This window comes from Diplotaxodon limnothrissa, linkage group LG17 (assembly GCF_057381915.1).
Source record: "Diplotaxodon limnothrissa isolate DT_005_m linkage group LG17, D_limnothrissa_male_GT1.1, whole genome shotgun sequence".
NCBI classification, from domain to species: domain Eukaryota; kingdom Metazoa; phylum Chordata; class Actinopteri; order Cichliformes; family Cichlidae; genus Diplotaxodon; species Diplotaxodon limnothrissa.
Window position 1 is genome coordinate 41,086,891 of NC_140612.1, and position 24,461 is coordinate 41,111,351.

The 24,461-nt window shown below is 41.7% G+C and overlaps 2 protein-coding genes across 4 annotated transcripts in view; both read right to left on the reverse strand.

Moving 5' to 3' along the window:
- Positions 1 to 7,753, reverse strand: part of nek7 (NIMA-related kinase 7) — a 63,753-nt gene extending 56,000 nt beyond the window's left edge. The window contains exon 1 of the mRNA XM_085375936.1: positions 7,485 to 7,753. The gene's annotated coding sequence lies outside the window, so the exon portion shown is untranslated. The remainder of the gene's footprint in view (positions 1 to 7,484) is intronic.
- Positions 7,754 to 14,866: 7,113 nt separating this feature from the next.
- lhx9 (LIM homeobox 9) lies at positions 14,867 to 24,173 on the reverse strand. 3 transcript variants are annotated; one of them, XM_085375323.1, is made up of 5 exons: positions 23,874 to 24,117; positions 22,918 to 23,120; positions 21,652 to 22,010; positions 18,541 to 18,743; positions 14,867 to 15,419 (listed from the first exon to the last, which is right to left on the reverse strand). In XM_085375323.1, the coding sequence occupies exons 1-5, from the start codon at positions 24,051 to 24,053 to the stop codon at positions 15,363 to 15,365; spliced, it is 1,002 nt and encodes a 333-aa protein (XP_085231449.1). In that variant the 5' UTR covers positions 24,054 to 24,117; the 3' UTR covers positions 14,867 to 15,362. The 3 variants fall into 3 exon arrangements, with proteins under 3 accessions (XP_085231449.1, XP_085231450.1, XP_085231448.1); XM_085375324.1 differs by lacking the exon at positions 14,867 to 15,419 and adding an exon at positions 17,223 to 17,913 and having other exon boundaries at positions 23,874 to 24,173; XM_085375322.1 differs by lacking the exon at positions 14,867 to 15,419 and adding an exon at positions 17,223 to 17,913 and having other exon boundaries at positions 21,652 to 22,007.
- Between the last annotated feature and the right edge of the window lie 288 nt (positions 24,174 to 24,461).

Below are 24,461 nucleotides of genomic sequence, written 5' to 3' on the forward strand. Positions count from 1 at the left end.
GCTACACAGGGGCACGTCAAACATTGTAACTTTGTATCTTTCCTGTATCTCGAGTTGCTCAACAAACTCAAAGCCACAGTTGTTTTGAAGCATGCCATAAAAACTCTTTGAGCAAGAAAATAAACTGTCTTGGCGCAAAAACTCACTTCCAGACTTTGTCTCACGGTCTCACTCTGCCCAGATTAATCTCACTGAAGCCACAAAACTGCTCCTTTATAAAAAAATTACCTTGACTTTGACCAACCGAACACCAGTATTAAGTAGGGGTGCAACGATACTCGTATCGGTATTGAACCGTTCGATACAGTGCTTTCGGTTCGGTACGCATATGTAAGATAAGATAAGAGATAAGATAGAACTTTATTAATCCCTCGGGTGGGTTCCTCTGGGAAATTCGACTTCCAAAAAAAGCACAGCAACGACCGAAGTTACAGTTACAGAACTGTTATATATATATATATATATATATATATATATATATATATATATATATATATATATATATATATATATATACACACACACACACACACACACACACACACACACACACACACACACACACACATATATAAATACAGAGACAAATATAAATAAAATATACAAAGGGGATAAATAGAATAAATAGGAATAAAAAATAAAAAATGTGTATGTATGAACAATACAAATTTTTTATTTATTTTATCAACTTTCCTTCTGACGATGCTGTCTGTGTTGAGAGCTCAGTGGATCTGCGTTCGACTACTCCGCCTAGGCTGCACTGTCGAGCGCAGATCCACTGAGCGCAGCGCAAGCTAGCAAGACAGAAGTTAAGCTCTTTGCAACATGGCAAATTGAACCTCCCCCACCCTCATTCAGATCTGGCCTTTGGAACTATTTTGGTCTTTATGTGAAGCATGACCCTGATGGACAAAAGTAAAACATCATGTCGGATGTGCCACGCAATGCTCAATTACATGGGTGGGAACTAGTGTGTTAGCGCAGTTAGCTCGTTAACGTGTTGACACCGTCCAGCCCCACGCACGGGGCGATCCGCGGTAGCTCGTTAACGGAGATTTGCCGTGTTGTGGCGTTAACGTCATTTCAGATTAACGCTGACAGCACTAGTGGGAACACAACGAATATGACTGCACATTTACTCCGACATCATCCTAGTGCAAAGACAAAAACAACAAGCATGCTACAAACTTTACCCGAGTCATTTAGACAGCCGTTAGCACAGGATTCTCCTTATGGGGACCTGATATGTTTAATATGCTGCTGAGAATATAGCCCAGAAGAAGCGTATAGCATAGCTTTTATTTTGAAAGAGCCATTTCTCTGTAATAAACTCTCTTTTCCAAAGATGAGGGATTCCTCAATCAGATAGATTTATTTTTTATTATTATTTTGTTGTTTCAGCAACATTAAATTTAAAAACTGTACTTTTGAGTTAAAATATATATTTATAATTTTAATAAATTACATATTAAGAAAGGCATGAACATTTTTTTGTATTGAAAAAATATCGAACCATGAATTTTGTGTATCGTTGCACCCCTAATATTAAGCTATGATTTGTTATCCATGCATTTATCACATGAGTCTCTTCTCACTGTGAGAGACTCATGTGATAAATGCATGGATAACAAATCCTCTCAAATGGTGTTATTAAAATAATAACTAGCAACAGGCTCAGAGTAAATACTATGAAAAGCCATCAAACCAACATGTTCGGACGCCCGCAACTTGATGAGGATTAACGGAAGAGGCTTAGGAGTCACAGAGGCCAAGGTCAGGGAGAGCGTCTGAAATGAGAAGCAGTAATATGGGACAAATCGAAGAAATGGGTGATGTGGAAGTGGAAAAAGAGTGAGACAAAGGGGATTGAGGGCAGTTTTGGCAGCAGGAGTTAAGAGGACCTTTTCATTACGACTCCTCTTCCTTCTCGATGCCCTCAGGCACTGACCACAGCCTCTAAGCCCCGAGCCAAACCGAGAGACCAGGGAGACCACAGAGGACTGCAGTGAGTCAAGGTACAAACACAGAGGGGGGGAGGAGGGGCAGAAGAAAGATGTCTCCCACATGTAAATGAAGCGTCGTGAAACGGATTCAAATAAAAGAGTATGGTTTTACCCTTTCTTCATTTTAGCTACGACCCAAGTGATTTATGTCACCTACCTATATTTATCTACACCTAATTATTACAAGTCTGTATTTTCAACATGTACCACCTGACCATGATAAAATAAGCATACATTATGTTACAAGTTGTAAATAATATAACAGCTTTATAGAAGTTTGTATACAACTCGGCTCATTAGAAATACAAGTGACACATTTCTAAAATAGGGCTGTGCGATATGACCAAAATCTCATATCAGACATTTATCGTCCCAACAACGATATATAATCGCAAATATTTTACATTTTCTGTAAATTCTGTCAAACTCTAACAACTCGACTTGCGTGAAGTGTTTTCAGCTGGGCGTCGTTACCTGGAGTCCAGTGTTACATAAGTTGAAACGGCTGCAATTTTCTTTCTGAGTATTTATTACAGGACGTGCTGCAGGGAAAAGCCTCTTCTAAGGTTTTTTTTTTTGCACCTGACGGCTGTTTTTTTGTTTCTCATACATAAATACTCTGCATACTATTTCATGTGACTCCGTTTATTTTGAAAAATCTCAACAGGATCTTGAGCTTTATTGTGAAAGGTTTATGTGGAAAATAAACAAGCGGACACGCGATGGTGTTACCGTCGTTGTTGCTAACAACAACGCATAAAACATATCCTTGTCCGTCCGTAGTGTGGTTATGTTAAATACAAGAGAGAAATTCTACGGTGACCATCAAAACGATGAAAAATTATTGACGTAAACAGTTTATTTTGCGACACCACGAAACAAATGACAGACGTTTTCATATCGTCATCCGATCTATATCGTTATATCCAACAGCCCTATCTCTGAGTGCAACGGGTCACAGCAATTTCCTTTTAGAAGATAGTCTTGCTGCTCTGAAAATATCATGGTAATGGGGTAGTATCAGCATTTGAATGGGGCATTTACTTCCTTTCTTTTGGAGCAGTGAACACAGTGCAAATCATCTATTTTATGGTTGATCACAACGACAAAAAAAAAAAAAAGTTCCCTAAAATGAATCCTGCAGTTTTATCTCTGACGTCACTAGAAATGGAAAAAAAACTAACTGTAAAAAAAGAACAAAGACTGCAAGAGAGAGCAAAAATGTCCCCAGATTTTCACACTAAAAAGGGGAAGGGTAAAACAGACAATCTGTCAAAACAAAATGCTCTAATACAAATTTCCTCTCTTCGGCAGCAAATCCCGTGTGAAACATTAAGGCTTATTTGTGGTGAGGTTGGAACAAATGCCCATAGCACACTCAGCATGCAACACACAAAAATCCTCCTCTCTTTCTGTTCATAAGTGCAAATTCATTCTGCTTTTGTCTCATCTCATGACAAATGCATACTGTCACTGTCACTGATGTGCTGTTTACTGTGGCATATAGCATCTTGTAATTATTCTGTGAAAGTGAATTTGTATCCTGAGGGATTTGTATTTTTGTGTGTGGGTAATCAAAAGCGATAGAGAGGGAGAGGGGACGACTGCAGAGTGATCACCGATAAAAATCCGACGGAGCTGCTGGAGAACCATCTTTACAGCACAGTTCACAATATGCCGAGATGGCTTTGGTACTTCAGTCATACAATGACTTAACCTGCAGGCTAAGCCCTGATCAATAGTGGATTTTACAGGCCTATGCTTACAATTTGGGGGTATTGTAAAACAAATGAGTAATAATGCAATAATGCACTGTGTATGACTACTGTAATATATCTAGGTGTATAGATAACCAACTAATATACATTGTGAAAACACCTGTTCATCTACTTAATATCTGCAGTACACTGCATGAGCAGCTAGTCTACCAACATCTAAACAGAGTGTTAAAATGCAAACGTGCTGTCAGTTACTGATCCTGCACAAATTACTTAATTTGGCAAAACTGTGCAAAACGAAAACGAGTGTACAGCGTGAGCCACGCTTATCTCCTACAGCAGCTTTATTAAAAAGCAATTTCCAAATCAAAACTGCTAACTGTGCTGAAATTATTCAGTCTTCATTTAAAGCTCTGTCTGCTGTGCACATGAACATTATTTTAAAACAGGTCTTGTTTAACTTTCTCAATGTACACTGAAAAAACCTTTGCATAATTGCACCATTTAGTTACTTAATTGCTTTAATAGAGCGATTATATAAAAACACAGTTCTTTCATAAAGGGTTTCAGAGACTGTTTAAAAAAAGAGAACAGCAAAGATGTGAATCAACCCTTCCTCTCATTTCAATGATACTCCACGGTCCTAGCATTAGCTGACCCACGGGCACTGAAAGCATTTCATAAACTTTGAATGAGGTCCTAGGTCAGTAATTTTGTGTTTGCATGTCTTTGTAGTGGGTTTCCCCCAGAGCATTACACAACCCAATGAGAAAAGGCATCAGTGCCACAGTGAAATTGAGAAGTTTCCCGTGACGTAAGGAGCTGCGAGGCATCCACCAAGGATATTTGAATACTTGAAACATCAGCGACCCCTGATAACAAAGAGGGGAGATGGATATGAAAAATATTGACGAGCCAGCAATTTAAGGAGTGTGAAGCTTGCTCACACATCCCACTCTCACTGCCAAAGAACCTATTTTAAACTCCAAGCCTGGAAATGAAAGACTCAATACTGAAATGCTCTTTTTTTAAAGAAATATTAGCCATTATATTATATTTCTATTTTTTTATGTGCAAATAATCTCAAAACCTGAACAACAGAGAAACCTATACAGTGATCTGCTACTTTTGCCAGTTTTTTTTCTGCACAATGCTTGGCCAAGGTCTTTGACATCATGCAAAAGACAGCGTTTAATGTAGCTCGAAATGGCCTCGGGAAGCATCTTCCTTCAAATATGCTCTGTGAAAGCAAAGAAAAGAGCCAACATTTTTTCTGTTCTCTGTGAAAACCCAAAGGCAAGATGACTGTTAAAAGTGGTCAGATGACAAATGTCTCATCTGATCTTTAATCCAGGAGGGGGGGGCGGCTTCAGGGCTAAAACAGGAAACTCACACAAGATTGAGCTATTTGGTAAATTCCACTGTGCTAAATCACCGCTGCAGTGCCGCACATTTCTCCACACCGATGAATGGCATTTCAGTCCTCGCTCTGAAGTCGTGCTGCTATCAGACAATGTGCATGTATGGGAGCCCGGGCGCCATCAAATATCCATGTCTGTGCTTCTAAAACAAAACTTTTCTTCAATTTATGGCATCGTCAGTGTCTCTTACAATAAATAATGACTTAAATAATTTCTAATATGAACAATTTTCAGTTTCTACTGTAACACTTTTATTAAATCCAAACAACAGAACGGGGCTAAACAGCCAAGTTTTGCCAGAGCCTGTCAAAAGTAATCCACCTCTCATCAGCTCACGTTCAAAGTGGGATGTTACTGGCAGAAATCCCTCATCACAGAGACTGATGCAAACATTTGGCAGCCATTTTCTGATCATCCGGTTCATGACACATTCCTTGATAGTCAACTTCACAGAGCCAGCCAGTGTTCATCTCAATCACCTGATGACGCTGGCAGACTCGAGCCTGTTGTCTGACGATAATCGGATGTGGCAACAGAGAAGTGAGTAATAATTGGGTCAACAAGGTATGTCAGCTCCCACTAACTCTGGTTTGAATCATCTCTCTGCAGCGTAGCCAAACGTGATAGTACGACGCCTGAAATATTTGGCTGTGATAGGCAGCGACAGCAACGTGGCACGGGATACTGCTTTCAACCTACATCTGACCCCGAGATGATTAGGCTTAGCGGAGATAAAGACGCCCACATACCTGCGCAGGGAAATCTGGTGGTATTTGTTTTGTTTGCTGTGCCTTTGGCTTGTATTCACTCCTTTTCCCCCCAACTTGTTTTTCTACTCATGCCATTGTTATTATAATTTGTATTTTTAATATTATTACGTTCAAAATTAAAGATGAGAAATTACAAAGTTCCAACAAAACTGTGGACGCCATGAGTGTGTAAAGGTTTTGCAATAACTACTGTTACTCACAACAAAGGAAGTAAAACGAGAAAGGCCTGATCTCCGATTTATTTTTTATTTGAATAAATTACTTCTTTGTACCGACTAGCAGCTCTCTTCCAAATAAACCTCGTCTACCAAGTGTATAGTTTTATTGTGTTTGGCAGCGTGGAACAAAAAGACAGCTGGAAGCGCGTATGCCTTTCCCAAAAATTACTAAAAGGTTAAGAAACAAGTGTTTTGTAATACGCCTTTACATGTTTTCCTAGATTAAAAAAAAAGAAATTGCAGAGGTGGGTTTGTTTTTTGAACTTTCATATAATAATATATTTGCAATTTGTCTGACAACTACTTTGGCTTGAGTTTAATAACACAAGCCCACATATGACAACTAAAAGAAACTAAACTAAGGCAGATTCACTTCAAATTTTTCATTTTTTTATTGAATTTATAAAAAGAGCATTATTTTTCCCCTTATCAGTGATAATTGTAAGACAAATCAATTTAGATTTTGATCTATAAAACATCAGAACACATCGTTATTGAACGTGAGACCAACAGTCCAAACCTCAAAATTATTTACTTGACTTCATTTTTTTTTTCTATCAAAATGTCTCTTGGTTGTCACACATTAAAAAAAAAATTCCACCCAGGGGAAAATTACAGCATGGGTGCCAAGCAGAGGTTCATGAAAGGCACCCACTCCATATCCAACCCTTGGCCCCGCTGCAGTCATGTTCGTGGATGTTATACTACTCGACTAAGAATTCCTCCACAGCTGAGACTTCAAGTATAGTAAGCGACGTTGACAGACACGTAACACATCACTATTGACACATTATACAAAATAAGCCTTTGACATGAAAAATACCTTCACATCATAAACTACTGACAATCAAGGATGTAAAGAAACGCTGTAAAGACAGTCGTGTTCTTCTACATCACCGAGGCGGTGTGCGATTACTACTGTTTGAAAGCTGTTGTGTAGTACGTGTAACATGACTGTAACATTGTAGCAACAAGTGTCCACTGTCACGTTGGCACCGCAGGATTAGCCGCTTTAGCACTTTAGCACAAAGCCGTTTTGCGTACATTGTAATATAAACGTTACAAAGCAGCTGGAAGCGTTTGCTGACACCTTCGACTGTCCGGTTTTATAAAGATAAAGTCCGCAAAGCGACATGCTAGGAAGCTAACAAGCTAGCCTAGCTAGCGAACTTCGAAAAACTTCTTCAAATGAGTGACAAACTTGTGTCTGAAGGGCAACTGGTGACTACTACGAACCTTTTCTGTCACTTTCCGAGGAAGTTAAAGCGCAAAGGGCAACAGCTTCCGAGGAGTTCATTAGCAGTAGTTGAGTTTCAAAAAGTTCACTTTCAGCTAACGCCGTGTCAGTTCTTACCAGGAAGTGGGAGACAGTTGCTAAGCTATTCCTTCTTCACGCTGAGGCTTTTTCCTGATGGTTATGGCGGTTATCTTTGTTTTGACTTTCCCTTTCTTTCCAAGGTCGCTGCGAGAAGTGGACTCGGTGGGCCTCTGTTCCTGCGTGGCACCGTGACTGAGCTGGAAAGTTGTCTCGCAGAGAGCGCCTGTGCCGCACAGCCAGGCGAGATGTGTACGTGTTTTCGGACAGACTCTCCACTACTAGGCCCCCCTCATCACCACAACGCTGACCCGTGTGACTGTAATGTAAACAACCCAGCATTCCCGGAGCGCAGGGGAGGGGCGAGTGTCAAAGAGTGAAGGGAAACTGTCAAATACCGCGAGATTCAAAGGAGCAGCTTCACCACCTCGCGCTGTCTTTACTTTGAATCGTGTTATTTACGGACAGAGGAGAAGTTTCCTGTTTCAACTTACGGTGCATTTACCGGTTCTTTCTCGAGCTTTTCACTTTTAATTGCTGCTGGGTTTTTCAAACGCACTTGTAGACAAGTGGCATCTGCTTATATTGTAGGAAAACAGGTATGTCTATAGCAGGCACCTCAAAAGCTGTGCAGCTCACACCCGAATAATTTAGATGGATAAATAGATTTACAGTTATCGCTCTGTGTTTAGTTTAAAGAAGTTGCATTACACCAAAAAGTTGCACCTTAGTGTTGCAAATTCCATCCACGTCTCCCGTTCACTTCTGTGGTTGAACAGAAGATGGTCCTAGCTTTCATAGGGCAAGATGGCCCACTTCAAGTGGGCCTGTTGTCCAAGCCTCCCGCGATTATCTCGACTTGGGTTTTTTTTTTTTTTTTATGGCAATCTTTGCTAAGAATCGTTGCGTTTTTCTTCATACCGCCCACCACTGTCTAGGATGTCATTCTTAAGTTGCAACAAAACTAAAATATTTGGTATTCCAACTTTGCTCAGAATTTGCATGACAATCTGTTGAGGCAGTGTAAGAAGGTTTAAGTGTGTTCAGGCAGCCAGGTTGCGCTGAATCCACTGATCCACACGCATACTCTCGGCTATTTGCTCACAGTCTCGCTTGCCATCATTGCACGTGTGCACATGACACGCGCAGAGTCTGTAATTGGGAATATTAGGAGAATTTATTGACAAAAAATGGTGCCGCGGATTGACTCGCGTGGACAGCGAGCGCAACTGGAACTGATCAGCTTACTTTGCTTTGATAAGAGCTTCAGCAGTGATTTCAGACTGACAATTCAAACAGCGCTGATACACAGGAAACACATCTGTCTTCTTCCCATCCCCATTGTTAATAATCAACAAGTTAGGTGGGGCTGTGTTTTTTCTCCCTACTTCAATCGCCTTTTTTGTTAACCTCACTGCAAATATGGAGAAAGGAGAGATGCCTGGAGTGTGGGATTTTTTTCCCCCCTTTTTCTTCAACAACAGTTGAAGATTAAAAGAAACGTCTCACAGAAATCTGTCAATTCTGTATGTGAATAATGCTGTGTGGAATTTAATGGCATGAGTTATATTGGGTTTCCTCTACACCCACATTTTCTCTCAATAAGATCAATGCCGCTCAGTGACAGATAGGGATGGTCTTTTGTATCTTCAAATTTCAGGTTTCTAAGGGAATAATTAGATGGATGGATGAAAAGTAATGCATCAGTCTGCAAGGGGAGCTGCACCCCGAGTTCCTGTAGTTCAACACGCATGCCTCCATGTGTTTGGTAGAAAACTGTTTAATAATCGTGTTGGGTTTCCATTGTTCTAAAAGTGGCTCTGTGCACTGATGTGGCGCTTTAAACCAATGGCAAACTTTTTGTGTTCTTTTTTTATTGTTTATTTAACAGAGAGGATCTCCTTTTGATTTGGGGATATTTTTTTTAGAAAGGGAAGCATTCTCATCTATTTCGCTCTGTTCCTTTCCAAACTTTCAGGTGTCGCTCGCAGGTAACCAGCATGGAAAAGGTTCTTCCTCCAGGGAAAATGAAGTAGGTTGAATCGCTGAGTTTACAGAGACCTTTTACTGTAAGTGTGACATTTAACTCTGATGTGTTTGAACACACATGCTGAACGATATTCCCACAAATGAGAACTGATGACAGCGAGCCTGAATTTACAAGAATTTGGCCGCAGTGTGAATGTTCCGATATTCCATAAGTGATGGCAATAAAAACAACAACCAAAGTTGTTAGACCTCGTTTCGTTGTATTTCTCTGGGAAAACACACGGAAATCCAGTATAGCGCCAAACCAGAGTTTCTGAAAGTCAACATTTAGCATGACCACTTTTATTCCTCAACTCTTTTAGACAAGCTTTCTTCTCATTTCTTTAAGTAGTCTTCAGGAATAGTTCTCCAGGCTCATTGAAAGACATTCAAAGGTCTGCTTTAGATGTTGGCTGCCTTTTGTTCCATTTCCTGTCAAAATGATCCCACACTGCTTCAGCACTGTTGAGGTCTAGGCTCTGGGGAGCCCCATCCATGAATGAGAGTGTTGCATATTGATGTCATTTAGATTTGGATTCATCACTCCATGAAACCTACTACCACTGCTTTTCAGCCAGTTCTACTGTAATTTGGCATTTTATTAAAAATGGCTTCTTGACCATTTCTGACGAGGCAAACAGCAGGTGGATCAGCTGAATGGCGAGATGCCTCCTGCATGCGCTGTGTCAGGTCTTTGCTGGATTTTGTTCCTATAGGACATGAAATCTGCATCATCAGTTCATCAGCCATGATGCTTCATCTTTTGTCCTCCACCTGTTCAGTTTCCTCAGATTACCTTTTAGAACACACTGCAAAGCAAAATACTATTTAATGTCTGCCACACGGTGGCATTTTTCAAGTTTTATTGTCACGTACAGATAAACAGTGTAGCCACATGAAATTCTTTGGCTTCTGCTCCTCAGCTTTACATGAACATATAGAAGTGTGCAGTTATATTAAAGAGGAAAATAATAATAAAAATAACAAAATACTAAATTATTAAATATTATAGAACGTAAGACAACTGTTTGGTATTTACAGTTTGTGCAAAAACTTGTGCAGTAAAGATTTAAAGTGGCAGTGTGTAGAGTCCAGTGGTTGTAGTGAGTGTGTCATGGTGTGTGCAGAATGTCAGCAGTTCAAAAGCCTGATCACTTGTGGTGGTTTTTAAGAGATCTAAAGAAATTGGAATAAAAAAAAATTCTATTCATAAGTCAGCGTTAATTGGCTTAGCAAACAAAAATAGTCTGAAAGTTTCCATAACATATTCCATATTATTTAACCCCTCCTGGAATTTTAGAACCACTGGATGAACATCTGTCTGCTGACCGTACTTTACAGTTGCCCATTAATCCTGTAGCATTCCAAGGAAGCATGCAGGGAATGGATGTTAGCTAAAACAGGTGGTCCTCTACTCATTTATTGTATCATTATTATGTTAGAGAGCTTAAGCTGTGACACCACTGGTGCAGCGGGATGCGAAGTCGTTTATGTAAAACAAGATTAGTAGTGATCTAATGTGGGAAGATCAGATACTGGTCACTCCCAAAAAAAGAGTGGAATTTCAGTTAAACGTAACTCCAAACACTCCCACCTGAAATAATATGGAAATTTGCATTGTTGAGGTTAGACATGTGATCCAAGCTAAAAAGACTACAGAAAGCTTAAAATTAATCTGAGTTTACTTGCAATTTTTTTTACATTAAAAAATGAAGTCGTTTATACAAAGACCAACTCAATTAGACAATAATTCATCTGATTATTTGTAAACATGACACACTTTAGGCCAAACTCAAACACTGTGAAATAAAGAAAAAACGGTCAATTTCACATAATTTGCACAATAGCAGTATTAGCTGTGAACACGACCCACACAGTGTTTTTGTTTGTGTGCAGGTTTCAGTGCATTCCAGCTTTTCACTGCTAAATTTGCAGATTTTTTTTGCACCCAGAGGCTGAAAGCACATTTTAAACACTTAAAAAGAAAAAAAATGTTGGCGTCTTTTTATTTTCCTGCGTGTTGTTGATCTGGCTCAGGGGTTAGGTATGACTGCAATGTGGTAGAGACAGAAGCTGCAGTCAAAGCTCCTGTGATCGGGTGCAGACTTCATAGAGACCAGCAGATGGAGGGGAGAGGATCTGCGTGCATCCTGAAGGTTTAGCAAGAACTGAGAGGTTACACTCCTCCAGTACAAAGATGACCTGTCACACACTGAAGCATGCCTTATCAATGCAGACGAGCATCCTGTTTATGTACCTCACAGAGCACAGCTATCACAGGAAAAGAGAGAGGGATTACAGATGGAAATATGTATGAAATGTTGTATCTCCCCGTCTCTCTCTCCAAATACCCAGGCGAACTTGGAGGCAGCGTGCATGTGATGCCTGCATTTCCATTTTATTCGCTAATTAATGTTGTTTTGTCTTCAAAGTGCAATCGCAACCTGTAGTTATCAGCCTTGATCGCAGCATTTTCAAGGTTGTCTAGATGTGAGCCGTCACATAACAAACAGGTGTAAATATAGAATAACAGCTCAACAGAGAAATGGAGGATTTATGGCATGTGGAAAGCACTGTGCAAACGAGGCACAGGAGAGATAGTTTGTGATAACGTGAAGGACAAAACGGGCATAATATTTCTATCTATATCGCTTTTACAAAAGCTGCTTTTCACCGCCTGCTTTTGTTTGTGCGCGTCTGCTCGGCGTGTCTGTTACGTTTCCCTGCATGTGCTCCGTATTTGTTGGTGTGGTCCTTTCTCTTGGCAAACACCCAGCACGCTGGATCTCTCCACCTGCTCTGCATCAGCCAGAGGGGCAGGCCTCAGTCTCACACTTGTGCAGCTCTCTCTCACACACACACAGCTGTGGGGCTGTGTTTCATTCACATCGTCACCCTTCTGACATCTGTCTATGTGTGTGTCACGGTGCCGGTGTGTGTCTGAGTTAGCAGGGTGGTTGGTGTGCGAGGTGAGGTTAAATGGGTGCCTAGCACTGAGAGGAGGCAACTGAGGCGGAACTGGCAGAATATCTCACACACACACACACACACACAGAGTGACAACAGAAACAACACTATCAGAGCAACATGTAAACTGCAGGTGCGCCCTATGCCTCGGTGATTGTTCCATACTTTGTTTCGACCCTGTCGCCTGTCACCGTGCGTGCGATAATGTGTGATAATGTATGTGCGACCTCGTGCAATGTGCGCTTGCAGAAACACACTTTGAGTTTTGCACTTGTTGCTTTGCAACATCTAGAACTAGATGCACGCTCAGCAAAGTATTTATTTTTTCCTGATTTCATTTGAATCTGACGTCGACCTGGTTCGTGGGGCCTGGAGATTTTCCCCTGTGATGACAGGCAGAATCCTCATCCTTGGAGCTGGTTTCTCATTTGACCTTTCCGTATAACATATTTTTCCAGACAGACATATCAAATATCAAACCTTGGTTGCAAATGTCACAAGCTTAAGCCGACGTTAAAAACCAAACCCTTCAAAATTTGCACAAATGCATGTTTTGTTTGTAAATCCAACGAGCCTGCTCTGACCACAGAAAGTTGCATTTCTGCAGGTGGTTTTTACAGCTAAAATCACGATGGCTTTACATGTTTGATCAAAGCACTCTTGCATTGTACATCATGATCCACGTTGAATTGACTGATTGGACTGGCCAACCTGCAACCATCTGGGATCGGCTCCAGCCTCACTGTGACCTTGAATTGGATAAGTGGAATTAAATGGATGTAGACTGAAACTAAAGCGCTATATGCTGAGCAGAAACCCATCTGCTTTATCTGTAAATGAACTTTTTTCCCCCTTTTTTTGGACCACCACATATGTCGGGATCAGCCACAGTGTTTCAACGAATCCTCGTGTGACTGAAAGCACACACTGTTGTCGGCGTTGTTTTTCTATCATCGTAGTACACAGCTGTCATTTAACAGAAGGAAGAAAGGCAGAGTAGGATACCAGTCGACAGAGGGCCTGCATTCATCTCCTGTTGCTGCGAGCACAACCTCGTTCTTGCCTTTGCATGAACGAGGATATTTTATTTGAATTTAAAAGCATTCACTGATTTAAAGAAAATACTTTTAGTGCACAAATGCTTACAGTGTACTGTTGTTATATATTTATTTCCATGCAAATATCCTTTCTCCATGTGCACCTTTTAATATTCCGTGATGAAGGAGCAGCGCTGCCACTGCTCTGACAAACACAAACATTACCGATGAGATGCATCACAGCCACCAGCAGCAAACCCCTGAAATACTTGTCGAGCAGGGCCGCGATTTGGTCCAGAATTTTTATCCTGCGGCTCCAAGCGCCGAGCGGGGCTGGCTGTGTTTGTTTGTGTGTCTGCTCCAGCCCTGCTTCCTGTAGCTCTGCGGTGTCAACCCGCCCACCGTCCTCCCGTCAGACCTGTGGAACACAGCCCCGCTGCCACAGCGCAGCACAGGCACCCCAGTGACTGAGGTTTCCTCTTGGACTGACTGAAGTGTTTGCTGTTTTCCACATTGTTGGAATTCAACACCAGCCTGTTTACTGGTCCCCATGTGGCTCCAGTCTCTCTCTCCCCTCCTCCTCCTTTCTTTGTGCATGTTTTTTCCCCCTTTCCACAACATACCTTCTTTATATGGCGTGTGTATCCTCCTTTTACACAAAGTACGCATACAGCACACCTATGAGGTGGAATTCTTGCCTATAGTAGACGGTCCACACGATATCTCATGTGGCGTAAATCACACTGGTCAGTATGAGGTTGATTGGTTGTTTTTATCCTTTATTACAAAAACAATCACGTGTTCAAATGAATAAATAATTTTATATCACTGGAATAGAGCTGAAACAACGGCAGTACACCATAAATATGGTTTGGCTTTTTTTAGACATACACACATGGAAAAGCAGGAATCTCGGGCGTCCGAGCGAAATATTTAGGAATGTTGCGAGACACTGGAGATCTGCCGCTTTCATAAATATCCACAGCGACGAGGTAAGAAAGCAGCAACGCTTCACCCTTGACAGCAAGCTGAATGTCAAGAACAAATGAGCTTGAAGCAGTGCTATCAATGTCCTCACTGTGACATTTGGAGTGTTTTTTCCCACGTGAGGTACCGCATGTGCTTCGGGGACTTGATTTTCATATGCTTTATTTTTGCAGCTGACAATAAATCATACAGTAAATCAAAGGAAATAATAATAATATACATCTCAAGGAAAAAATGTTAACAAGATGACGAGGTGCATGCAAAATGAGAATCTCTTCTTTTTCCTTTTCACTTCCTTCCCTCGGTGCAGCCAGATGGCAAAGCTCCAGCTCTGCAGTCCTCTTCATACACTCATCATATTTGATGGGCATCCTGCTGCTGCCGAGTTTCAAGGAGGCCGCGTGTTTACCAAATGACACTCGTGACAAAAGAAAACTTCTATTTAGCAAGCTGGTTCTTGGATGAGGTGCACGGGGGCAGCAGCGCGCGCGCACGTGTGTGTGCGTGTGTGAGTGTAGACCCTGTAGCGTGTGCAGGTGTGTGTGTTGAATCACGTTCTGCCTCTTCTGTTTTTCTCTACACTATGTTACATTTTATTATCACTTTTGTGCATTGAACCACTCCAGTACAGAAAGATTTGCGTTCACATCATAAATATCATACACGGTGGGGGGTTGGGGTTGGGGGGGTCTCCTCCGCTGATGGACAAACTTTAAGCAAAACAAAAATCACCTGTTGTACATTTGCAACTGAAACAGGTTTGGGGGTTTTAATCTTTTATGTTGTTGTTGCTGTCGGTTGCCCTTTCGCTCTCATTACGCTCTAATCTTATGCTAATATTGTCTTTGTCTTCAATGGTGAGGATTTCCCATCAAAGTTTTCCCCTTCTCTTAATACTTTAGGGAATTTTCAAACGTCGGGATGTATGGCTGTAATGCCCCAAGATTTGTTCTCCCTGAAAGAAATGATAGAGTAAGAATATATTAACTACAGAGCAACCTGGCTTTACGCGGTCTGCATTTACTCTTACTTCATTTTAGGTTTACCAATATGTTATGCATAAATATATATATATATATATATATAGATAGAAATCAATATATGCTTTGCAGCATTCCTTTAATTTAAAATTTAAAGCCATGTTCATGCATTAAAAAGCAATTTCATATTTTCGACTGCAGGGTTTAGATGCAAATCCATGGGGCATTACGTTAAAACCATAAACATCATAAAAGAGGAAGTAGAAATTAAAAATGGAGGCAAAAATGAGGACGTTTAACTGGTCATTAATAACTGAATGCTTTCTCGTTTGTTGATGTGAGAAACAAAACTAAAAAAAAAAAACAACTGTATCCAAGAAAGAACAGAACAATGGCGAGTGTAATGAAAAATAAAAACCCATTTAAAGCAAAGTATTTTTTTTTATTCACACAAATTTAATAAGATATATAACAACCGTTTGGTCCATAAATATTTAAGGGGAAATAGTTTCTATACACCATCTTTGTCAAGAAACAGGGAAACATGGACAATCTTGATAGAACACTTACTGTACTCAACTATTAACACGAAGATCAATATATAAGGTTCTCGGATTACCCAACTATATCTGAAAGAGTGCACAAATGCTTTCCGTGACATCGCTGCCCCCTTTTTAACAGGATACACCATAAAAAGATCTTCGGAGATAAGATGCAAAACAGTACAAAACTAGTGAGGCGCCAAAAAGGATGTGAATCAGTTAACAAAGAACACATAGATCCTGAATTTCACAAACTTCTCCCAAGTTATAGCGTAAGGCACATAGAAGAACTGAGTTAGGCATCTACTCCATCGAGTAGATCGGGGGCGCCACCTTTGCCCCCGACAGAACAAACCGTGACGCCCGCTCACGACGAAATGCGTCGACTCCATTGAAGATTTGCTCGCCCTTTCCTTTTCTCTCGCTCTCTACCTTTCAGCCAGAAGAAACGTGGTGGTTTTTCTTTTTCCCTTTTTTTGGTCTGTTCAGTGGCAAGTGTCGTTAAACAAAGCAGAAATATACGGCCGGAAAGGAGAACACACGGACAGCGATTTCCCGCTGGCTGCCTCTCACGACTCCACCTATGTGAGGTCATTTGAATGTTCATGTCAGCTCTACAAATCTACGTCGCGGCCGCTTCGCCCCTCGCCCTGCTCTGTTCTTTTTTCCCCAAGATCACATCGTTACCCTGAGCAACATGATAAAAACAATAATGCACTTTTCACTGGGCAGTATATTGTCACTGTGCAATCGAGTTTAGCTGTGGATCTACGCTCACCAGGCTTTTTATCCGTGGTTAATCCGTGAGGCCAACAAGACAACGACAAAAAAAAGGCAAAAAACCAAAAAGTGCTCCGTCGTGAAAACAATCGTTAACTGCTCTCCAATCAGAATTTCTCTGGCCGGTTTCTAATTGTCGAAAAGGTGACGACATCACACGTTGAACAGTTACCACTGTACAGATTGAGGGATTTGCTTCTCTCTCCTCGTCACAGTAAAGTTTCCTATCTGCACATTTTTCTCCTTCGTCTTCTTTTTCTCACGTGCAGCTCTGATTCCATCCAACTCGGTCTTTAAGACCGAAACATTCGGAAATAATTAAAGCCTGTTTTCTGGAGTTACCCATATACAGAACATTCTACAAGTTTATTTTTCCCAAATGAGTCCAAAACAGAAACAAAATGTTTAAATCGGAGAGTGCGAACACAGTGCATACATGTACAGGAATCTGAGGGCGAAATAGCGGTAGGATTTTAAAATTGACCAATTAAGCATAAATTAAGGAGGGCCCGTTTTCACTCTTTTTTTAACCAGAATTCAAGACAAATGTACAAATTAAGTTTTCCAGGCAAACTTTTTTTCCTTCCTAAAGCCTTCGCCTCCAAAAACGTCCCATCCCGAGTCAATCTCTGCATCTGCAGTTTCAAATGCTACACATTAAAATGGTTTCCTCGTGTCTTAATGCGGTCGCTGCTGCTTGTTGCTCTTGTTGCTCTTGTTTGCGTGCACAGTGCAGCACTTTGTGTTCCAAGGAGCTGTCTCTGCTTGACTTAAAGGTGTCACTTTAAAAAAATAAAATGTGAAACTGAAGAAAGAAAACAAAGAAAGAAAAGTAAAAGAAAGAAAAAGGGGAAACAAACCCAAACAGAATCAGTCTGCTAGAGATAGCTTGTTAGAAAAGGTTTGTCAAGGTAGTTTGCGAAGGGCTCCCCGAATCATGGCTGTCCAAACTAGAGGTGACGGAGGTCACTACAGTGATAGAGGGGTTTGTCAGGTCTGTTAGTGTGGCCGCGCTGGAGGGGGGGGTCAGGGCCCCACTGTCGGATGAGGGCGGAGGGAGTGAGGTGCCATCAGCCTTATCAACACCTCCATTCTCCTGTCGCAAAACGTTCCTTCTGAATTTGGCTCTTGCGTTTTGGAACCAAACCTGCAAACCAATCCCAATGTGGCTTTTACTTTTAGTGCTTTAAGGAACTTTCTTTTCTTTTTTAAAGAAAGTATCAGATCATGTGTACATTAGCTTACAAGTCAAGTTATCACAGCTGTTACTGTTTCAAAGTTGTCTCAAGTATATGAATCTTTGTATGATACATTAGTTGGGGCTTAAGGGGCAAGGTAACAATGAACCAGTGAGTCTGTGCTGAACACTCAATACAAGAATGTGGATTTTTATAGCAAATCAAAACAAAATGCTACAATTTACTGATTTGGTTGATTTGGTTGTTTTTAACTGTGAGACTTTCATTACACCTTTTTTCTCTCTTCTAAAGTAAAAGTGCACTCTGGCTACTAACAAAGTTAGCAATATAAGAGTTAACTGCTGTCTCCTTTCTTTCCCTCCAAAAGAAAGAAAAAGAAAGAAAGAAACAACATCTACAAATTCCAGATAAACCCCTTGGATATACATCTAATGACTGAATGGACCAACAAAAGAAAGCAAAACTAAAAAAGATGACGACATCAATGATCACTTTGGTGTCAATGAGGAGGAGGAGTGGCGTGCAGACACACAGGTGGGGTGAGCGACTTTAGTAGGAGCAATGACTCTGCTTACCTGTAGGACTCTCTTAGTGAGGCCTGTTTTCTGGGCCAGCTGCTTTAAGTCCTTGGCATCGGGGTTGTGGTTGATGGCAAAGTAGGATTTCATTGTCCGCAGCTGATGGTGCTTGAAGGAGGTCCGCATGCGTTTGGTCTTCTGCGTCGGAGGGTAGGCCTGCTGGTCCCGGTCCAAGTGATCGGTGTCGTTCTCGTTACAGCCTGAAGAGAGGGCAGAGCGTGAGGCGGGCTTTAAAAAAGAAACTTCGGCAGGTCAGTTTACATTTGGATAAACAGCCCTCTGTGTCAGACTTCATTTGCACTGTGCCCCAGGCCACTAGCACCGCTATAACCATAAGAAAACAGCTTCATTCCAGTGATTTCCAACTGACGCTGATGAAAAAAGAGACAAAAGATTTCCACTGACAGGCTAAGGCAGAAACAGCTGTTCTGTGTCGTCACGGCGTATCGTCAAAGTGCTGATAACAATTAAAATCCTCAACAAGCCGAGAAGCTGACTGAACCGGCTAAAAGGAAAGTAAACCGCGGCGTGCGGCTCGTGTCTGCGTGAGCAGATCTGAAACAAAAAACAGCAAAATGATGAATTTTAACTGTACGCTGGGACGGGGCTAAATCCTTTCTGCTTGTGTTTGCAAAGACTAATAGGCCTAATGGGCCTCATTTGTCAGTAGCTTAGTGTGTAAAATACTTAAAACGGATCCAGTAAATTAAACGCAGGCGCTGCTTAGCAGTGTTGCTTGTCACTGCGAGAAAAAAGGCTTTTTTCAAACACAATTTGATTTTTTTTATTGTCCCAGACTTTATGAGATTTCGTCTAAAAACATACAATGAAAATGTATTTATTTTGATCCTCACATAAAAGAAGTGTTTTCAGGAAAGCACGTCTAAAGTATCTGAATCTTTTACGTGGCTGCAAAAGCAGCAAAAATATAGAAATGTAGGATTTCTCAATTCTAAAGTGTGTCCTGTTGAGCCATTTTGGGGCTAAATTACACATCATTTAAAAGAAGAACAGCGATGCTGATACGTGTGAAAGGCTTTCATTATGTTTGAATATCCAGCTTTAACCTAACAATCACTGACATTTGTGCTCTTCTGTTCCAGTCTTCACTGGCTCGTGTTTAACTAGATATTACCCACTAGGGGTCTCTGTATCCAAACAAGACCAGCTTTGCTGTGGAATCCACAGCAGACTCACACACCTTTCCCTGGTGAAAACAAACATGGATGTGCTGCAAAAGCAGGAACAAAAACCTCAAACAAAACCTCTTCCTATTTGTTATGAATAAGAGCCTGCTGATCTGTGCAGCCACTTATATGAACAACACAGTGATGCTATAAAAGTGTGTTCGTAATGCAGAGCCCAGTGGAGGCAAAAGAGTGCTTTGAAATAAATATATATGCGCATGTATATTTATTTCAGTTGATGCCGTTTTCATTTAATTTTAAAACATAAAATAAAATCTCTCATTTGTGAGCTCATTTTAACATTTTAACGTTTAAATTAATTACATGTGGCTAAAAACAAAAATATCCTTTTAAAAATTGATGGTGTTTCCACTCGAGTCCCAAATGAACACGATTATATTCCCTCTGGGACTTTTATTGTGTCTGCGGAGCATACCAATTAATTCACATGGACATCACTGTAACTGCGCTTTGGGCCTTTTTCTGTGAGCGTGGATTTTATTTCTATTTTATTTTAACTTGTCCTCTGTTATAACGCTTTGGCAGAATAAGCGTAATCTCTTATTCTTACTACAGAAACAAAATCACGGGACTACAATGGCTTTTTTCCTATTAGAGCATCAGTGAGAAACTGGAATTTGCATAATCCCCTAGAATTGTGTTTAGGAATAACAAACCGAAGCTCATTTAACCGGAGCGCTGACTGTACGGTGCTGTGTTTTCAGCCCCTGGCCTCTCCCTGCAGCAGGCCCCTCTGCGCGGCGCTGCTCTGTCCCTGAGAACTGTGCTGACCGCCGCACGGGAGGCCAGGGATTCCAACGTCACCTTCAATTAACAAAGAACAATTAACGCGCAGATTACCCCTATTCCTACCCATTCACTAGGAACACAGGAAACTTGGCGCACAATGCCAAACTTTCTCAACCGCACACTAATTCGCAGAAAGCAAGAACAAAATGGGGACACTGCAGGGAGGGCCGGGGTCGGCTTATAACATTCGACGATCCAGTGCAGCATTTTACGTGAAACCTGCGTTTAACACTGGCTTCATTTGCGCTTTCCAGCGGTTTTTTAAATTTATTTTTTTGTTTCTCGCATAAAAGTGAAACACGCGGAATATTCGGACATTTTTTGTCCACGATTTATTTTCTATATTACGTTTACTCCATTCAAACGCGTTGTTTTTCACGTGTTATGACCTAAATTCGTTCTAATTATAAAAGTCGATGAGCAGGTCGGCGGCGAGGTCAACTTTCGATCATTCTGTTGGCGGAAATGATGCGTAAAAGACGCGCGCGTGGACGGATCAATTAGCCCGCAGCTCGGAGCGCCGGTGCAAGACGTTCACGTGCATTTACTACGAGGCACCCAACAAGGCAACGAGTGCATCCATTTCATTTATTGAAATAATAGGCGTGTTATAGAGGGGATACTGAAGGGCCCGACTACAACTAAAAAGCGACAGAAAAAAATGCAACTGCCCATCAAAAAAACGAATTTGCGAGATTTCGCTGGATTTTTTCTGATTCACTCGATTTTGTTTTTTTTGTTTTTTTTTAAGGAAAGAAATGGAAAGAGGAAAAAGATTAATTAAGGCAGCACCGTTTGACAGCCTTTATCATTTCAGTCGCTCACTGTGCAGCGGAGGGTTCCTAAACTGGTGTTTCCTTAATGTTCGCGAGAATCTGCTTAATGTTTAATTTCATAGTTTTGTGTGTGATGACAACATTATAGCTCGGCATGTTTTTCCTGGTTTCACTGTCCTCTTCTGCTGGAAACATCCATGCACTAAAACTTCAAGCAGATGTGAGCGATTCCACACCAAAACTAAAAAGGGTTTTTTTTTTATTGTGAGCGCGTCGTCGTCGTCGTTGTTGTTTTTCGATGTGAAATGAAGCTCCGAGCAGCTCAGCTGTCTCACCTGTGTTGTAGCTCGGTATATCTATCCCCATGGCCGGACTCTTCCTCTTGCGTGGCCTTCCCTTATGTGCCGTCCCGGTGCCGTTGAAGTAGGGTAGAGTGAGGCCGCCTCCCTTGGCTGCCAGCTCGGCGAAGTTGAGCTGGGGGTGGTAGTCCGGCCCCTGCACCAGCGTCTCGAAGTGGAGTCGGCAGTACACTAGGCTGTCCTTCATGCCGAAATGATCGCCCGTGGTCAGGGTCTTGTTGCAAGTGGTGCACGTGAAGCAGCTCAGGTGGTACACGGAGTCGCGCGCTCGCATCACCATCTCCGAGGCCGATATCCCGAGGTGGCAACGCGCGCACCTCTGCACGGAGAACCTTCTGGAACAGACACACAGTCAAGACTCCTCATCCATAAAGACCAGAGTGGACAAACAGCACGGGGGGGGGGGGACGGGACTAAAAACTAAAATATAACCCGCAGTGTCACGAGCTAAAAGTAAGGCCTGCCTTATTTAAGCGGCCTCCATGCGCCTTAGCGTGGCTCCAGCGTCCTGCACAGGATCACTAAAGCAGGCCTATATTTTGAGGTTGCATTCTGATAGCCACATCTGGCCCAGAACTGGGTGTGTACATGTGCGCGCAGAGTCGCTACACAACCTCGACAATAAAACCCACGAACGCTAGCCCGTTTGCTTTCCTCCGACACACGAATAATACAAGCATATGTTCAGCAACACTATCAGAAGGTAAATACACAAGTATGTAATAATTACAGAGCGTAACTAACAGCATCCCGGCCTGAGCCGAAGCAGTGCCGTAAAAATGTGCGTTAAGAATATAGGATAGGACATTTTTGTCCAGCTGTTTTTCTGGAGCTACTCTCATATTACTTTAACATAATAATAATTAAATAATAATAAGAGTTTGGATAAGAAGGTGACTTATGCATTAAGTTCCTGTTTGCATTACACACCAAGCTACAGAGAGAAAGCACAGTTTCATTGTTAAAACTTATTCCCGGTTAACAGCAGGCAGCCCACGTTAGTGACAGCTGGGATGTTTTTCGGTCCGAGGCCTGGCAGCCTGTTGATGAAGGGCTAACGCTGACTGCTCACAATGATTGCTAAAATGGTTATTTAAGAGCTGGAAACTAATATCATATATAAATAGGTCACTGTCGAACTGGGTCAGTAGATTTGGGTTTAGGTTACAGAGGGGAAAGAGGGACACACGATTTTAGGAGCAAGCCCGTAAAACTGAAACGCTAAACTTTCAGTTTTCTTACCTGTAGTAATCCTCCTTGCAATAGATACTCCCATCCTTGGCAAAACACGTTAGCTCCGACTCCAGCGCTAGTTTACATTCACAGCATTTGAGGCACCGCAGGTGCCACTGTTTGTCCACGGCCAGGAGGTAGTATCTATCCGAAATCTTGCCGCCACAGCCGGCACACAGGGCTGGCTTCTCTGGGCTCATAGAAGGCATGTTCTGGGACAAAGAAGGAAAACAAGGCTCATGGCAGCTGACTGCTTCAAACCACTGCTGGGAAAATCGTCACAACATTGTGCTTAAAAGAAGAAAAGCAAAAAAACGAAATGCTGGCCATAAAATTCAACTTTTCTTTTTTAAACCTGGAAAGCTGCCTGTGAAACCCTCAGTTATGCTACAGCAGCTTGATGTGCAAATAGCTCTTACTTATGGAACAACGCGTCTATGAATTAAGCCTATTTATACGTATGAAGGAAAAATACAGATGATGTTCGTGTTTTGAAATTAAATCCATCTACGAATAAATTTAAAATGCTAAAATTAATCATTTTTAATTTAAAAAAAAATCAGGTCGGCTTCTATTTGCAAATATGAAACTGAAAATGCAAAACGCTGTCAGAGAAATAATACGCCGACATTAATGTTTGTTTTATTTGATGACAAGACTAAAACGGTGCTTTAAATATATTTAGAAATAACGACACCAGAATTAAAAGCTGTCGTTCACGCCAATTATTTTTGTGCAGAAGAAGAAGACGCAGCCATTAAAAGAATACTGCTGCTATGAAATCTATCATATCCAATGGAATAATATGGATAAAGACGAGAATCCTCCTCACTGGCCTCCTACTTACCACCCAAATGTCTGCACGTTTCCGGGCACGTTAACGTGCCGTTTTTCGGTCTTGCGGTAAGTGAGACTAACGCGACTTTTTAGCCATTATTTCACACACGGCTCGGCCTGGCTCTTACCGACTCTCTTCCGTTCAGCTGCATGCCCTTCGCCAGGCGTGACTCCGTTTTCGACCTTCTCTCCATCTCCTCCATGATTCCTTGGATGTGATCCCCGGAGATCCCGTGGAAAAGCATGGCTCCAGGTCCTGGACGCAACGTGCAACTGCCTGCCTCTGTCTTGCAGCCCACAACTTCCATATAATGCACTGCAGCGCTGCGCCCCGCTCTCTCAGCGCATCCAAATGGGCTCTGAGGCTCTAAAAAAGAGGCACAAGGAAGAAGAAGGAAAAAATAGACACAACCCCAGAGATTCAGATCACCTCCTCAGCAGAAGCAACGGGAAGAAAAAGGACAAAACGAAGAAACTACAGCGTGAGTGGGGCAGGAGGAGCTCTCCTTCTTCCTGTGAATGTCTCTCCTCCAGGAAAAAAACCCAAGAAAAACAACATATAGTCCAAATGATGCGACAGGCCGGTGTGGAAGTGGTGGTGGAGTTTGAGGAGGGAGGAGGGGAGGGAGTGTGAACACTGGCCAAAATAATGACACAAAGTTTTTTTGTGTGTTGTTGTTTCTTTTTGGTGATCTCTCTCTCTCTCTCTCTCTCTC

Coding starts and splice junctions, on each gene's coding strand:
- lhx9 (XM_085375324.1), bottom strand. CDS start 24,053: ATGGAAGTTGTGGGCTGCAAGACAGAGGCAGGCAGTTGCACGTTGCGT. Junction 23,121..23,873: donor AGCTGAACGGAAGAGAGTCG/GTAAGAGCCAGG, acceptor TCTTTGTCCCAG/AACATGCCTTCTATGAGCCC. Junction 22,011..22,917: donor TGCAAGGAGGATTACTACAG/GTAAGAAAACTG, acceptor TGTCTGTTCCAG/AAGGTTCTCCGTGCAGAGGT.